This window comes from Nelumbo nucifera, chromosome 7, assembly GCF_055504915.1.
Source record: "Nelumbo nucifera cultivar China Antique chromosome 7, China Antique-T2T, whole genome shotgun sequence".
NCBI lineage: Eukaryota > Viridiplantae > Streptophyta > Magnoliopsida > Proteales > Nelumbonaceae > Nelumbo > Nelumbo nucifera.
In genome coordinates, this window is record NC_142655.1 from 21453418 (window position 1) to 21470294 (window position 16877).

Sequence of the window (16877 nt, forward strand, 5' to 3'; positions counted from 1 at the left end):
AGAGACCTTCAGGATGGAAGAGGGATGGTCTATGCAGTAATACTTTTCACTGTTCCTTTAACTTGGGTGGAAACATGCCCCTTAGAAATGTCTAATATCAGCTTGGAAAGTCCAAAATCTGCAACTTTGCAACTAAATTTTCATCCAATAGAATATTACTCGACTTAACATTTCTATGAATTATGGGGGCATTAGCATGTTCATGAAGACACGATAATCCTCTGGCTGAGTCTCCTTTTCCAATCTAGGTGAATTCCTGATCTCCCTGCAGTTGATGATTGCAGAATAATTTCTCATCGAACTTATTTTATTTTTAATCATATTTTAAAATATTAAAAATATATATTACTAAACAAGAATTACTACAAAAGGGGATTGAGGACCACCCAAGGCACAAAACCCCCTAACCCTGACAAAGGTTGGAAGGATCCATGTCTCCACTACGATTAGCAAGAAACTTTAACATGAACCAGCTGCTGGAAAAATTCTAATATAATGGTATGTATAACTGTTAGGGCTATTCATTAATCCGATCAAACTAATCCAACTTGATCCGAGTTAGTCAGTTTTTAGTATTTTTGGTCGGCTTCGGTTTATAATTTCCCTAATTCAAGTAGGTTGGGCTGGTTTCGGTTTAGTTGTTTGCAAACTGACCCAAGCCGACCATAGATGTATATTAGTATTTTATATTTTAAATTTAATTTTTTTTAATATGGGAAAGTGGAAAATTTCCCATATTCCATAGTCTAAAATATTTTATATTATAAATTTAAATTTTTAGTAATACCATTGTAATTTTTTAAATTTAACTTGTTACGTTATTTTGAAGCATTTGACCAAACCGAAAACTGACACAAACTGATACAACCCAAACTAGCTAGTTTTCACTAATGGTCGATCAGTTTCAGATGACCAATTCCCCAACTTGATCAAATCAGTTCGGTTGGCCAAACAACCTGCAACTGAACCAAACCAACCTGTGAACACCCCTAATAATAATTGCATTAGGGGCTGTTTGAAAACAGATGAAGTTGTGAAAGAACCAAATTACTAGTCATTTTTAGTGAATAATTAGGGGTCATTTCCAATAACTAATTTCATCGAAATGCAGTAGCAACGTTTCAGAACTTTCATTATGAGATCAATGAAAGTTCTTTTTTTTTTTTTGTAACAAATGAAATCTAGTGAAACATTTTTCTTTCATTAGATCTCCCAATTAAAGCCCACAAAAAAAAAAAATCCATGAATAAGATTGCAATGGTCTTCATCACCCCCAAGAGCCTCAAAGATTGGTTTCCTAAATTAATTCATATATACTTATAAACTTTGATTGTCAAGCCTTCTTGTATATATAAATATTCAAATAATGAAATAACCCAGTACAGTTCTCATCTTCTTCGTGTTGATGTTACAAATCAAATGAGTACTCCGTATCTGAGACCCTAACAAATTAATTATGACTTGCGTCAAATAAAACAGGAAAAAAATAAAAAAACATAACAATGAAGAAAAGGAAAGCTAGCTTCAGATATCTGAGGTGCCTTAAGCTTCCCTGTGCAGCTCTAATCCAGAGAGTAGCAAATTTGTTTGAAGAGTTCAACGTGTTCATGCAAGAGAGCAAGGAACACATCCACAGCTCCTTTCTCTTTGCAGGAAGGCACAAAAATTAGTAAGCCTTCAACAGGCAAATCTGGAGGGAGAAAAGCACACGGCCCTCCACCACCAAAGTCAAGATCATGGAAGTGGAACCTCAACCAGCTATCCACCTCCATGTTGGGACACAATGAGTCTCCAATGTCAGGCGCTGTTGCCACCAACTCTCCATCTTTCTCCTTTGATAACTCTCCGAAATCAATGAAAGAATGGAAATACTCGTTGTCAACCTTAGCCACAGCCTCATGGATTGCTTTAGCGATGTGGGCATGACTCTCATTTAACAACTCTTTCACTACCAGCCTTGGATACGCCCAGAGCACCAAGTTGCCAAAGAACTCCATCGGCACCGGTGGCTTCATCCGGGCGCGGCCGTTCACCGCCACCCTCACTTCGGTGAACTCGTCCTGTGCAAGGCCCCGTGCTTGTGTGATCTTCTTCCACATATGTGAAAGAAGGCATTCGAAAGTGCTGAAGCGTTGGTGCCCTTGGCATACCTTGGTTTTGAGCTTGGTTATGAAGTCAGCTGAGAGGTGGACTACCAAATTGGCAATGGAAGATGAAAAATTATTAGTGTTCGATGCAGTGCTCTTTTGGAACTCGATGGAAGAATGATCGAACTCCACTTTGGGTGGGTTTCTTGGGACAGAAACAGCAGCTCGGTCGTGATAGGGAAGCGTTTCAATGTCGAGGCCACGCACTAGGCTTGCCCAGGAGATGGTGAAGTAGCTCATGGACTGGCCATCAGCAACACGATGGTGTGAAGTTAAGCCTATGACGACACCACCACAGGCATAACGATTGAGCTGAATTTGGAGTAATTCTTGGACACCGTCTAAAGGTGGGAGGAGCTTATCCACCTCCGAAGCTGGAGTGAAGGGCAGCTGCTCGGCCAGGGATGTTGGTACATAAGTCTCAATTACTCGGACACCAGCGTTGTTTAGAATGATACAAGTGCGGCCATGATCGTCAGTTATGAACCGACCTGCGAGCTGGGGATAGTGAACAAGAGCTTTGGAGAGTCCCTCCTTGAGGACTTCATTAGATGGCATTGGTGCCCTGAAGGCATACAAGATGGGGACATGGATATCAAAGGCTGCTTTGTCAAAGAGGTTGAGAGGTATTAGATCATTGGAGGTGGGATGATGTGAGGAAGAAGCCTTCAAGATGGTATTACAGACTAACCCAATAGCCATTTTTGAGCTTTAATTTCCTACAGTGTATGATATTGCAGGCTCTAGGAATTGTTTGCCAAACTATAAGTAAAGGCTCTGGTGATTCTGCAACACAAATGATCGATTTGCTTAATTTATATATAGAGAGAAAACAATGAAGTCAAGGTCAAGCCACCAACGATAGGTTTGCATCTTAACAAATGATGATGGAAGGTGATTAGGTGAAGATCAGATTGTTATTCCACCAGTACTATATATTAATCCTGTTTGATGGTTTTGGATTTGAATGTCTGAAGAGTGATGTATAAGAGGGCGCGTCATCTACATGTGTTTACACATGTACGACTTAAGACTATCAGCCAATCACGTAGTGGTAATACCGTAATCGAGTAGCGGCTTATGGACCCAGGAGTAAAAATTGGGGCATCATGATACTTGGCTTATTGTCCTACTCAATGGGGTCTATGCCTCTATGGTCCCACTGATGGGCTGACAAAACAATATTGGGGTTTGGTGGATATCAATGTCAACGATTCTAAAACAACAGGCAGCTAGTGGTAAATGAGTCACAAGGAATGAGTATATAATAGCTGTGTGACACATGTCCTAATTAATGCGTCTTTCATCTAAATGTTTTTATTTTATTAAACAGAAATTATCTATTATTTTATTATTTTTGTTAAAATAATTAAAAATAAAAACAATGAAAAAGAAAAACTTAAATGTATTGAAAGTTGACTCATTTATATTTTTCTTTTTAATTATTTTGATAAAAATAATAAAATAATGAATAATTTCGTTTAACTAAGACGTGATGCACAGCTATTACCTGTTCACTCGTTATATTTACCCAATGTGCCTATTACATCCAAACCCAACTGAACATATGTCACACAGCTATTATATTATATGCTTACTCGGTTGTGCTTACGTAACATGCCTACTACATCCGGACCAATAAGACCACTCTCGGTTTCCCCACTTTCGTCAACATTTACAACTTACGACAAGTGCTCAATTATCATGTTCTGTTAGTGCTTATTACTACACTATATTAGCATCTTGTATTCTGGTCTAAGCTCCGGTAAAATCACGACTCAATCCTTAGTGCGATGATTCAAATGTGGTTGGTGGCCAAATCCCAATAATAATAACTTAATAAGCGATTTCCGGTTCGATTTGGTCTTCGTTGTGGTCCTTGCAGATTTATTCGGCACAGCTATGAAAACCAAATGAATCACATCCAAGACTGAAATATAGGTACGAATTGGTATTGAGTTGTGGCATTCCATTTATGCCAATCGTTTTATGGGTTCATATTTTCTTTTTTTCCATTGATGGGGGGGTGATAGATATTGACGAGAAGGATGTATATACACTGCATGCTTCTTCTTTTTTTTTTCCATTGATGGGGCGTAGATGTGAATTTCTTAAAGTATTAAGCCATCTTTTATTTTGTGATAATAAATGAAATATAATAATTTTTATTAATTTTAATATTTATATGTAATTAAAATAAATAATATACATATATTTATATTCAATAATTTTAATTAAAAATTAAACAGAACAGAATTCAAAATTCACAATTTATAAACTTTAATGGAATAAATAATTTATTAAATTTACATTTATATAAAAAATATTAATAGTAAAATAATTATTTTATATTTAAAGAAATAAAAATTTGTTTAAAAAATATTCAAGAATATAATATTAAATTGAATCTATCAAATTCACTAATTGATGTAGGCATACTTGGCAGGCCTCAGATCGATTGTACCACGTGGCATCGGCTAGATGCAATCCTAGCTGCACATCTCCAACTACCTCCAACCACTCCAAGGCAAGTTCAGCTATAAAAAAGGGGTTTCCATCCCAAGGTAAACTCACTTCTACTTTCATGCATTTAGAATCCCAAGAGATTTCTCCTCTAAGGACTAAGCTCTAACCCCTCGTCTCAAGCCTGGTCCAACCCCTCTTTGGCACTTGGCTAACTTGACCGTTGGAGTCTCTACCCCTATGATAACACTCGGGGCCTTTGCTTGTAAGTCAGACCCGTTGGCCTTGGACATCAACGAAATTCCCTTGTTACCCTCGGCCCCAACTTTGGCAGCAACACTAATTTACATTAATATCAAAAGATATTTTTTATTTTAGAAAATTTATAGACGTGAAAACGTTAATAATGAAATAATTATTTTATTAATTAAATAACGTGAATATGCATATGATATGTATCTTAGAAATTTTAATAGATTTGATATATTTTAAGTTAAGATTATATATTTTATAAATTATTAATTGATATTTTATAATAAAATATTTATTGTTTATAATCATGGTTTTTTAAAACCGACTGGAGACCGAACCGGTCAGGGGTTTGGTTACTGAGTTGAATGATCCGACCGTTTGAATTGAACGCTCGGACCGTTCTGACAAAAAAAATAAAAAAATTTAAAAAATTAAAAAAAATAAAAAATTGTCAAAGCCATTTGAACGGTTCGAACAATTAACCGCCCGGTTTAGCGGTTTTCTAACCAAAATCAACGGTTTTTGGGAAAAACGGAACCGATCACCTAACCGGTTCCCGATTTTTCTGGTCCAACCGTCCAGTCCGGTCCGGTTTTGAAAACCATGTTTATAATGATAAAACTAATGTTTACCAAACATTTGAGAATGTAATACTTAATTACTTTTTTATTAATGTTCAAAAGTAAAAATAGTAAAATAGAAAATAAATGATATAATAAATAAAATATAGTAGTTACATATTTTTTATGTGTTGGAGAAAATAACATAATAATGGATTTGTGTATGTATTAATCTGTAAAAATCTATATAATTTATGTCTTAGACTCTTGATTAATGCATTATCAATAAAATTTTATGATGTCTATTCATCCTAATTGTGGAATTTGTATGTATTTTCATAGAGTATTCAATGTTGCCAATTCATTAGTAGATGAAAATTCAAATAAAATTTAGAGTATGGGATGGACTGGGGGAGATCAAATTAGCGCCCCACAGCACCTCCCACCCGTGTATTGGGAACATCTCCCCAATGCACGCTGAGATGTGCATGTAGGGGTGCCAAACTGAGTAGTCAAAAGTTCAGAATTTTCTTTGATTGAGAAGATATGCTCAGAACTTTTCAATTTTCTTTACCAATATCATCAACAATATAAGTTTTCACACCTTTAGAGAGAGAAGTCTGAGAAACTTGTAATTACAATCCTGATCTTTGTTACTTTTTCACAAAAATATTGACTTTCATTTAATTTTTATTGCCTGCATGCATTTACAAAACCTAATTGTTGCTACTAGTTTTATGATAATCCTAACTTTCATTTCACTCTTCAAAGGTGTATTTTCTCTTGCGTTGTTATAAACCTAATTACACTATTGGATAGAGTTTCACCTTTCCCATCCTTTTAGTGATGATCGTTACCTTTAATTAGGAGGTGTTTTTTCCCTTCTACCCTTTATATATATAAAGGGTGACAATCCTTACCTCTACCAACATGTATCCATCCCTTCCACTTACTATTCCCTTTCCATTTGCATATATATATATATATATATAACTCCTGTTTTTGGTAGTAAAATAATTTTTTTTATTAAGAAAAGAAAAAAAAAACACAAGAAAAGCTGAAATTCGGCCTACCCCAAAAGCTAAAGAACGTCATCGACTCATCATCAATAACTATTTAGCCCTTTTAGAGCCCATATCAATTCCTACACTTGACCTTACATTTTACTGCACTCCCTATCGGGGAGTGACATGACAACATTGCATATGCATAAGAGAGTCTCTTACATGTGTGAACAGCTTAATGGATTTTGTTTCTCATTTTCAAAATTTAAGTTACATTAAAAAATAAATAAATAAATAAAAAGACACAAATTTCCTCAAATACTTTATTGATTGCAACTAGACCACCTTTTCTTCCACTGCTTTCTCCCTTCTTAGGCTCCAAATGACAACTCAAGAACAGAATTTCTTGTCTTCACCTCCACCACCAAATTTTCCTTTTTGTTCGTGCAAGTAAATTTTTTGGAATCTTTTCCCTTCTAGAATGACATGAATAATCCGATGACTATGACTCCAATCACATATTATTAGACTTTCTTTCTTTCAATCCTTTCTTTTGGGTTAATATCAAATATTGTTGCCTGATTAGAACTGGAGAGCTCTTTGGAGGATTCCCACTATAAGGTTTTTGGAGAAGAAAATCCACACAACAAGGAGATCACATCTCCTCCCCACAAGGGGCTGCCCCACAATGTCCCATAGCACATCCCGGTCGTGTATTGAGAACATCTCCTGATAATATTACCAGAATCGATGATGTCATCATCAGGAGATGATCCTGATACACGGCGGGGATATGCTGTGGGACGGCCCCTAGCGGGGAGGAGATGTGAATTCCACAACAAGGAGGGGTTGTTGAGGTATGCAGTTGGGCCTTGGTTTACAAAAGTTCTAGTCTAAGGGATTTTGTTTTGGTTAAGGTTATTGTTATACTTGAGTTCAAACCTAACCGTTGGCAACCTCCCAAGTTATCTTGGCCGGGATCTTGTCAGTAGAGTAATGATTGTAGGAGAGGTTTACAATTTGAAGAGTGATTTCAAATCATCAAGAATCATCGGGATCATTCAATTGAATTCGTCTGATGATAGATTAAGGTGATGTTTGGCATCAATGATAATATCTTGAAAATCACTGCCATGCAGGAGCCATGTTAGTGTTAGAGGAATTGACATTGAAATTTCTGTTTGATTGGCCAATTTTGGTGATTCTCAGAAAATTGAAATCAACCCTTTTCAGGGATCACCTTTTTGGTGATTTCCTGATTTTTGTTGATTCCAATTTTTTGAAGATGACATGGCATCCAACATGGCATTGAATAATAACTCTAATCCAAATGTAATCAGCCTTAGAAAATCAATACCAAATAAACTTAGAAATGATACCGAACAACAATTTTTGGTGATTTTTCAAAAATCGCTGATTTGTGGATAATCAAGAAGGAGGAATCGTCACCGATGCTAAACATCACCCAAGATTAGCCAAGTTTTCTAGCTTGGGCCATCCAAAATTGATCTCATGCAAGCTGGATGCTCCCTCGTGGCAAACGACTTAGACTTTAACATGGAGGTTCGCTAAGCCGAGCTGAGCCGAAGCTTGCCGAGCTAATACTGATGTGTTCGAGCTAAAGTGTACTGCAGATGATAGAGAGAGATGAAAGTGCCTGGGTATCTTTTATCTAGGGAGGGCACTCCAATGCTTAAATCAGTAAGTGTATGAAGACTTCTTTGAGAGTGTGAGGGAGCTTGTGAGTATTAGTGCACGTACCTTTCCAGGTGGATTTGGACGCCTTTTATAATCATCAGGGGCTCAAGGCCTCTTGGCAACGGCCCTGAGCTTCTGGCGGAGCTGTTTCCGCAGTATTGGGTGCATTAATGTGTTGGTTGTGAGTTCCATGTGGTGGTTACAGTTCGTTCGAGTAGGATCTGGTGTGCAGTACGATGAGCTGTTCTAACGGTTGTGCTACCGGTGCCTTTGGTAGCGAGGTGCTAGGAACGATTAGCAAGCTCACTCTCGTGGGTCGCCTTAGCTCGCTTCAGCTTGGCCGGCTCCTTGGACAGGTCACCAATAATCTTATGGACTTCGCCAGCTTGCCCTTGTCGAGGTGGAGTTCAGGCTAAGCGAGGTGTTCCGAGCTAACCTACCAAGTTGGTCTGCTAACTCAATGCTGAGATGTCAATAGGGGCCACGTGTTTCCACTTATTTGGGAGGACCAAACTACCCCTCATAAAAAATCATTCTAGAAAACTTGTTCCTAACCAAAATAAACCATTGCATTTGGCAACATTTCTCTAGGTCTTTTGGAATAGATCTTGAAAGCATGTTTTGAATGAAGGTTCTAAACTTGGGGAAGATGGAAAGTTGAAGGGTTATGAATCTAGCCCAAGGGACTGCTTGTGAAACCAAAGACACAAAGATTAATGCAAATCTAGTAAGGAACCATCCATTGATCGAGTGTGCTAGGTGACAATAGCTAACAGAATTCAGATTAGCTGAATGTGATGGCTGTTCAATAATGATAAGGTTTCACACCAGTAATAAATTCATGGGCCCCACAATGAAAGTTATAGATCCCATGTAATTTATTACCGGTGTGGAACCTTATCATTGGTTCTACAACCCACTGAACAACCATCACGTTCAGCTAATCCTTGCTAAGGATTAAAGTATCGGTATCACGTTCAGCTGATCCGCAACATCTAGTATCAAGCTATCCAGCCATGGCATTGGGATGTGGGGGGCACGTTAGTATTAGATAGGTGAAGAAAGAAGCTAACCTTTGAAATCGGTGATCTTGTAAAAGTTGTTTTGCTTCTAGAACAATTTCACAAAGATGGACCCCGCAAATTACAAAACCATAAGTTTAACCCTTGGAAAGTCACAGAAAACCAACAACACTATCCAAGTTGAACTACATCCCAAAGGACTGCTTATGAGACCAAAGACACAAAGATTGGTGCAAATTCAGTAGGGATGGAAATTTCTACTCTACCTGGTGGGTACCCACCCCTACCCTCCCCGATGGGACAGTTTTTTTTTTTGTTTGGAGATCGGTTTTCAGGTGGGGGGACGGATTTTGGGATTTTACAACTCGTATGGGTATGGATAGGGCATAGTATTAAGATAAACCCGACCATCCCAAACCTGCATATTGTTGGGAAGCATATAAAATTTATGTACTAGGTTGCAAGCTGCCAACCAACTGGTTGGTAAAGTCTCCTGTTGTTCATAGTGGAGACTTGGGATCGAATCACACTTGCACCTGGGTTGGAAGGGGGTTATGTGTTGGGGGATGGCTACTCCCTATTGAATTTACTAACCCTTGAATGCAAGGAGGGTTTGGATTCTCAAATCCAACCTACTATGGGTTTTGGGGTGGGTAGGAGTTAAGAGGTTTAGGGATGTGGATAGGGTCTAGAATTTACAAAACCCTTGCTAAATAAGAAAAACTAGAGAGATCACCACATCTTTGTGGAGGATTAAGCTCTGAACCTAAAACTTCCAAGACCAGAGTCTTCAAAAGCTAAAAACCTGAGGCTTTACCTCTTCCTCCTCTTCCCCTACCCCTAATTGCTTTCCCACCTCTTCTATATGCTTTTAGAGAGATATCCACGTAAAGGTTGACGAGCCTATGTAACTTTCTACTACTAGAGAGGCCCCCAAATTTCAATGCCTCATCAGCTTCATCTAGTGAGTTAGAACTTTCCAAGTCATCATCGTCCTTACCCGTCCCCTGTCGACTACTACCCATCGGAGCACCCAGTTCAATCGCGAAACCAAGAACTCCGGTCCCTTCACCACCACTCTTTTGACAAATATCTCCTTGTGCACTTCTACTGTCAGCATTTTGGGAATCTTGTGCATAGCGGAGGCCCAAATCAGCAGCTTCACAGACTTGGTGTCCAACTAGAGCAGATTTTACTTCGCCACTCCTACAAAATCGAGTTTAGCTTCAATCAGTGCAAATCCATGCTCAGACTGTTCGAACACTCTCTTGCAGCATTGCATTGGGAATATCTCACTAGGAAATAAAGCTCATTAGTATGTAGATATTCCCGATGCAAGGCTGTAAAAGCTGTTGTAGTGGACGTTGCACTGACTGAAGCTGATCTCTCGGGAGACCAAAGCAACATGCTCAAAATTCCATGATCATCGCCATTTGTTTATGTATATCGACTGTGTTACCTGAAACCTGTTTGCAGTAAGTCCACTTTACTCTTCTTTCTCTCTTCCACAAGTTGGTGTGATGGGGTGGACTACATGCCTAAACTACAATTCCATGATCATCATCTACATCATTGAATCTTATCTCAACTATATGGGATGGAATACATGAATCATGTTTTGCTAATTAGTTCTATTTAATATAATGAGTCCTTAAAAACAAGGCTAAGTCAAAATGGATAAAAGGGAACATGAATTGGTTGTCTTCATCACTGTCTTCAAAAGTGATATAACAGGTTTTGTATTTGGTAAGAGGGGTAATTTCAGTCCACTTCATTGGACATTATTCAACAACAACAAAAAAAAGACTTTGTATTATCAATTGATCTTTCAGATGATGAAACACAGTTAGATTGTCCAATTAAGAAAATTTCACGAGATTTTCTGGGTAACAGTCATGCACATGAATATGATGTCATGGACAACAATTTCATATATTGTCCAAGAAGTCGCTTGTAGTTCGGTGGTCACTTAGTGCCTAGAAAATAGCAATAGGGTAGGGTAGAACGAGGTTTTTGTTCCTGTCTCGTACTACAATGGGGTTAGAAATCCCAATCCCATCCCATCTCCATGGGAATAGGGATCCACGAATTTGTCTCATCCCGCCCGACTTAGCCGTAAACTTTTTTTTTCTCTAATTTACACAATGATTTTCTTTGGCTGAATAGCTCCTGATGGGGGGTAATTTGGTCCTCCGAATCATGTTGCGACACGTGGACTTCAAATGATACCTCAGTGCTGACTAAGCAAACCGGGTTAGCAAGTTAGCACCTCGTCCAGGTCAAGCTAGCAGGCCTCCTAACTCAAAGCGACCTACCTCGAAAGATCGGCTGAGTTGTAGCAATACATGGTGACCTGCGGGCAAGCTTGCAGGCTTGTCTCGAAGAAATGTTACCAGCCTAAGATCTTCGAAGCGTTAATGATACGACCGTTAGGCCGACCTACCGCATCGCACATCTCTGAGTTACTTGGACAGATCGTAACCCTCATGCAGAACATGTAACCGATAAAATAATTCACCAGATCAAGCGGAAACGGCTCCGTGAAAAGAGGAGACCCATTGTAAGGGATGAGAAGACCCGTTGTATGGGGACTCAGACCACTAACGTTATATAAGGAACCCATTTCTACTTTAAAGGTACGCATGATTACAAACTCTCGAGCTCTCTCATTCTCTCAAATTAAGACTTTCAGAGCACTCTTTGACTTAAGCATCGGAATGCCCACTCTAGGTAAAGACAACCCAGGCACTCTAATACTCCTTTCTTGCAGAACATATCATCTCAACCAGATCACGCTACATTAATTGGTGCCGTCTGTGGGAACTGTTACAAAAAGCTAAATACTTGTTTTTTTTCAAAAAACTTTAAGGACTACTGATTTCTTCAAGCAACCAACCCACCAATAACAATCAAGTACCTACTATGATCATCAAACAGATTGATGTCCCTCTGAACCCTGCCATCGTACCATCGAACGCACCTCCCCTGCAATTGAGCCTGCAGTGGCTCCTACTGGGGTTTACGTGCGCTAGTTCAACGACCTGGTGTAGTGTGTGCTAGGGATGAATGATCAACTCAAATTCTGGGAAAGTAAGTTAGCCTCCATGGTGGAGGGGGGGGGGGCAACAACAGTAACAACAACAACAACAACAACAACACCAGCCTGGACACAGGCAGCAAAACCAGTAGGTACAACCACCCCAGTAGGTACCGCAACAAAATGCCAGATTGAGTCAAATTGACAACCATGACCTGGCCCCAACCCGGGTTCCTAGTCAGATCTAGGCCTCAAACCAAGTGCCTGGGCCAATTCACAACCAACCCTCAGTTGACAAAGTCCTCGGCCAAAATCAGAACCAGCTACTGGTGGAAAGTCGAGCTACGACTCCCATCAGAGTAGAGGTCGCTAGCTCATTTGAGGGATCCAAGAGAAGGCGTCGAAGACGTGCTCACTGTGCCACAAAGATAAGTCAGCTCGCCCCAGTAGGGAGAGTGATGAACAAGAAAGCAAACAGCAAAGCGACTAGCCAGGTAGGCGCTTCATCTAAGCAACCTCTCATAACTTGGGAGTCACCACTTGGATGGGAAATTCTCTAGGCCTCGAGGCCAAAGAACTTCAGAGCACCTACCTTCGAGACCTACAAGGGTGTAACAGACCCGGTCGAGCATGCTGACGGTTTTCAAGCTCTATTGCTGCTTCATGGGGCTAATGACGCGAGCATGTGCATCGCTTTTCCTACTACCCTCAGAGAAGAAGCTCGACTCTGGTACTCAGGGTTGGCTCCTGGCTCCATAAAAAATGGGAACCAGTTCGCCAACCTACTCATCACACATTTTATAACAAGTAAGAAACATTCTAAATCAGCGACCTGCTTGCTAAATGTAATACAAAAACTGAATGAAACTCTTTGGGAGTACATAAGATGATTTAACGTGGAACGTCTGCAAATCCCAAACTTGAACCCGACTGTATAGCTTACCGTGGCCAAGAATGGCGTACGTCACCCCGACCTATGCTGGGAGATAGAACTAAACCTGCCATCCACTATGGAAGAATTCCTTGACGTAGCGGAAAAATTTATAAAGGCAGAAGAAGCACTAGGACCGCAATCCGAGCTGTCTAGAAAAAGAAAGTGAGCTAAAGAAAAAGCAGGCAACAACAATTCGAAAAGGAGAAGTTAGTCTCCTAAAAGAAGCAGGCCACCAAGAAGCCGACGAAGTAGCTCGCCTAGAAGAAAGAGTAAGTCTCCTTAATGGGGTTCAAACCAATGATCTGGAACCCCACCATTGTACAATAAAACCTTTACCCCCCCTAAATGCAAAAAGGGGAGAGATATTAATGCAAATAAAATCAACCAACTATGTAAAGTGGCCGCCCAAGATGAAGGGCGACCCAACCACTAGAAACCCCAATAAATATTGCCACTTCCATTGTGACATCGTCATGACACAAAGAACTGCTGGAACCTGAAGAATGAGATTGAAGACCTAAACCACCGAGGTTTCCTTAAGCAGTTTGTGAAAGATGAAGGCCGACTTGCTGAGCTTGGCAAGGAAGCACCTCAAACAAATAGGGAGCAAGAAGCAGCTCCCAGGAATCAACAGCAGGAAAGGCCTGTTCGAGGGGTCATCAACATGATCACCGGAGGGTACATAGTAGCTGGATGCACCACCTCAGCCGAAAATAATTCAGTCAGGGAACTCGAGCATGATAGTGACAATCCGCTAAAGTGCCCTCGAAGAGAAGAGGTGATCTATTTCACAGAAGATGACACTCGCGGAATACATTATCCACACGACAACGCCTCGGTAGTGAGATTGTTAATCAACAATTTTGAAGTGAAGAGGATATTGGTCGACTCTAGGAGCTCCGCTAAGATCATTTTCCTGGAAGCCTTCGAGCGCATGGAGTTTGGCAGAAAAGACCTACGACATACCCCTGGTCAGCTTCAGCGGGGAAGTAGTCCGGCCCGTTGTCTAGGTGAAGATACCGGTTGAGGCGGGTTCGCCTCTAACACAGTTAGGTTTGATCACGATTTTCTAGTGGTCGCCACTCCCTCCCTGTATAATGCCATACTGAGCCAACCTATCCTGCACGCCCTCCAGACAGTTGATTTGACATATCACTTGACAGTGAAATTCTCTACTAACAAAGGCATCGGAGTGCCCACCCCGGGTAAAGACAACCTGGGCACTCTAATACTCTTTCTTGTAGAATAAGTCAGCTTGGCCACATCTAGCTTGGTCTAGCATAGCTCGGCCCTGACAAGAAACCATCCAAATTAGCATCTGAATCATCTGACACGAGGGAACAGCCAGATTGCGTTACATCAGCTCCTAAAGTGGAACTCTAGCTAACACGTAATTAGGAAGGATAATTCAAATTAACGAATAGAAGTTGTGGCAACAAGGCAAACAAAAATGGTTCAAGAGGATAAGTTTGCAATTATCTTAATCATGCCTAAACTTTTCCCTCAAAAGAATAGTTTCCCTAATTCATACATATATATAGAGTATTGATCATATATAAATTTGATTGTCATACCTTCTTGTACAAATACTAAGATAATGAAACAACCCAATACAGTTCCCATCTTTTATATTATTATACATATACAAATATATAATGAATACTCCTTTTAAAGAGAAACCAAACAAATTAGTTATGACTTGCGTCAAAGAGAACACCTTATGACCACATAAAGAAAGAAGGAAAAGTTTCTGATATCAAAGGCGCCTTAAGCTAGCTTCCCTATGCAGTTCTAGTCCAGAGAGTAGCAAATTTGTTTGAAGAGCTCGACGTGTTCATGCAAGAGAGCAAGGAACACATCTACAGCACCTTCATCTTTGCAGGAGGGCACAAAAATTAGTAACCCTTCAACAGGCAAATCTGGAGGAAGAAAAACACAAGGCCCTCCACCACCAAAGTCAAGATCATGGAAATGGAACCTCAACCAACTATCCACCTCCAAGTTAGGACACAACGAATCTCCAATCTCTGGTGCTGTCGCAACCATTTCTCCCTCTTTTCCTGTAGATAACTCTCCGAAGTCAATGAATGAATGGAAATACTCATTGTCAACTTTAGCCACAGCCTCATGGATTGCCTTGGCGACGTGCGCATGACTCTCATTTAACAACTCTTCCACCATCAACCTTGGATACGCCCAGAGCACCAAATTGCCAAAGAACTCCATCGGCACAGGTGGCTTCATTCGGGCGCGGCCGTTCACGGCCACCCTCACTTGGGTGAACTCGTCCTGTGCAAGGCCCCGTGCTTGTGTGATCTTCTTCCACATATGTGAAAGAAGGCATTCGAAAGTGCTGAAGCGTTGGTGCCCTTGGCATACTTTGGTTTTGAGCTTGGTTATGAAGTCAGCTGAGAGGTGGACTACCAAATTGGCAATGGAAGATGAAAAATTATTAGTGTTCGATGCAGTGCTCTTTCGGAACTCAATGGAAGAATGATCGAACTCCACTTTGGGTGGGTTTCTTGGGACAGAAACAGCAGCTCGATCGTGATAGGGAAGCGTTTCAATGTCGAGCCCACGCATTAGGCTTGCCCAGGAGATGGTGAAGTAGCTCATGGACTGGCCATCTGCAACACGATGGTGTGCTGTTACGCCTATCACGACACCACCACAGGCATAACGATTGAGCTGAATTTGGAGTAATTCTTGGACACCCTCTAAAGGTGGGAGGAGGTTGCCCACCTCCGAGGCTGGACTGAAGGGCAACTGCTTGGCCAGGGATGTTGGTACATAGGTCTCAATTACTCGGACACCGGCGTTGTTTAGAATGATACAAGTGCGGCCATGATCGTCGGTTATGAACCGACCTGCGAGCTGGGGATAGTGAACAAGAGCTTTGGAGAGTCCCTCCTTCATGGCTTCATTAGATGGCGTTGGTGCCCTGAAGGCATACAGGACGGGGACATGGATATCAAAGGCTGCTTTGTCAAAGAGGTTGAGAGGTATTAGATCATTGGAGGTGGGAAAATCTGGGGAAGAAGAAGCCTTCAAGATGGTATTACTGATTAACCCAATAGCCATTTTTGAGCTTTAATTTCCTACAATGTCTAATATTGCAGGCTCTAGGAACTTTTTGCCAAATAATTAAGGCTCTGGTGCTTCTCCAAAACAATTGATTTATTTTATATAGAGAAAACAATGAAGTCAGGGTGAAGCAAACCACCGTGTATTAATTTGTTAGTGATAAGGTTTGCACTTTAATAAATGATAAGGTCTTCATTCATATCATGTTTGATGCGTTGGATTATTTTAATGCCTCTAAAGAAAGAACCCTGGGCCTATGTGTAAGCCACTACTTTCCATGTTGAGATGATGCCCTCTTTTTCGGCGAGTTCTTGACTACTGTATTTTGCAAGAGAAATATGTTAATTAATCATCGGATGGTTGAAATTAATTGAAGCATCATGATGCTGGGCTTATTGGCTACTCAATGGGTTAGGATTAATGGGACTATGGTCCCTCATGATGGGCTAATAAAAATATTGGAGTTTGGTGGAGGTCAAGGTCAAAAGTTTTAAAACAATGGGTAAACAACTCGTTGTCAAGATGAGATGACTCGGTTTCCCCATTTCCACTTGGAAGGTGGAATTTCATTCTTCGTCAACGTTTACAACTTACAGCTACTAATTACCACCATGCTATATATATTGGTTCTTAAACCATATTAGCACCTAGTATTCTGGTCTAAGGCTTCGTAAGA

The 16877-nt window shown here is 40.3% G+C and overlaps 1 protein-coding gene and 1 pseudogene across 2 annotated transcripts; both read right to left on the reverse strand.

Annotated features, from left to right (window-relative positions):
* Window positions 1-1325: 1325 nt before the first annotated feature.
* Window positions 1326-3128, reverse strand: LOC104593597 (tryptamine hydroxycinnamoyltransferase 2 pseudogene; annotated as a pseudogene). Its single transcript, XR_016078703.1, has one exon. The product of XR_016078703.1 is annotated as a tryptamine hydroxycinnamoyltransferase 2 pseudogene (transcript).
* Window positions 3129-14671: 11543 nt separating this feature from the next.
* Window positions 14672-16286, reverse strand: LOC104593596 (tryptamine hydroxycinnamoyltransferase 2-like). Its single transcript, XM_010253515.2, has one exon. It carries the CDS (start codon window positions 16196-16198, stop codon window positions 14909-14911), a length of 1290 nt encoding a protein of 429 aa, XP_010251817.1. The 5' UTR covers window positions 16199-16286; the 3' UTR covers window positions 14672-14908.
* Between the last annotated feature and the right edge of the window lie 591 nt (window positions 16287-16877).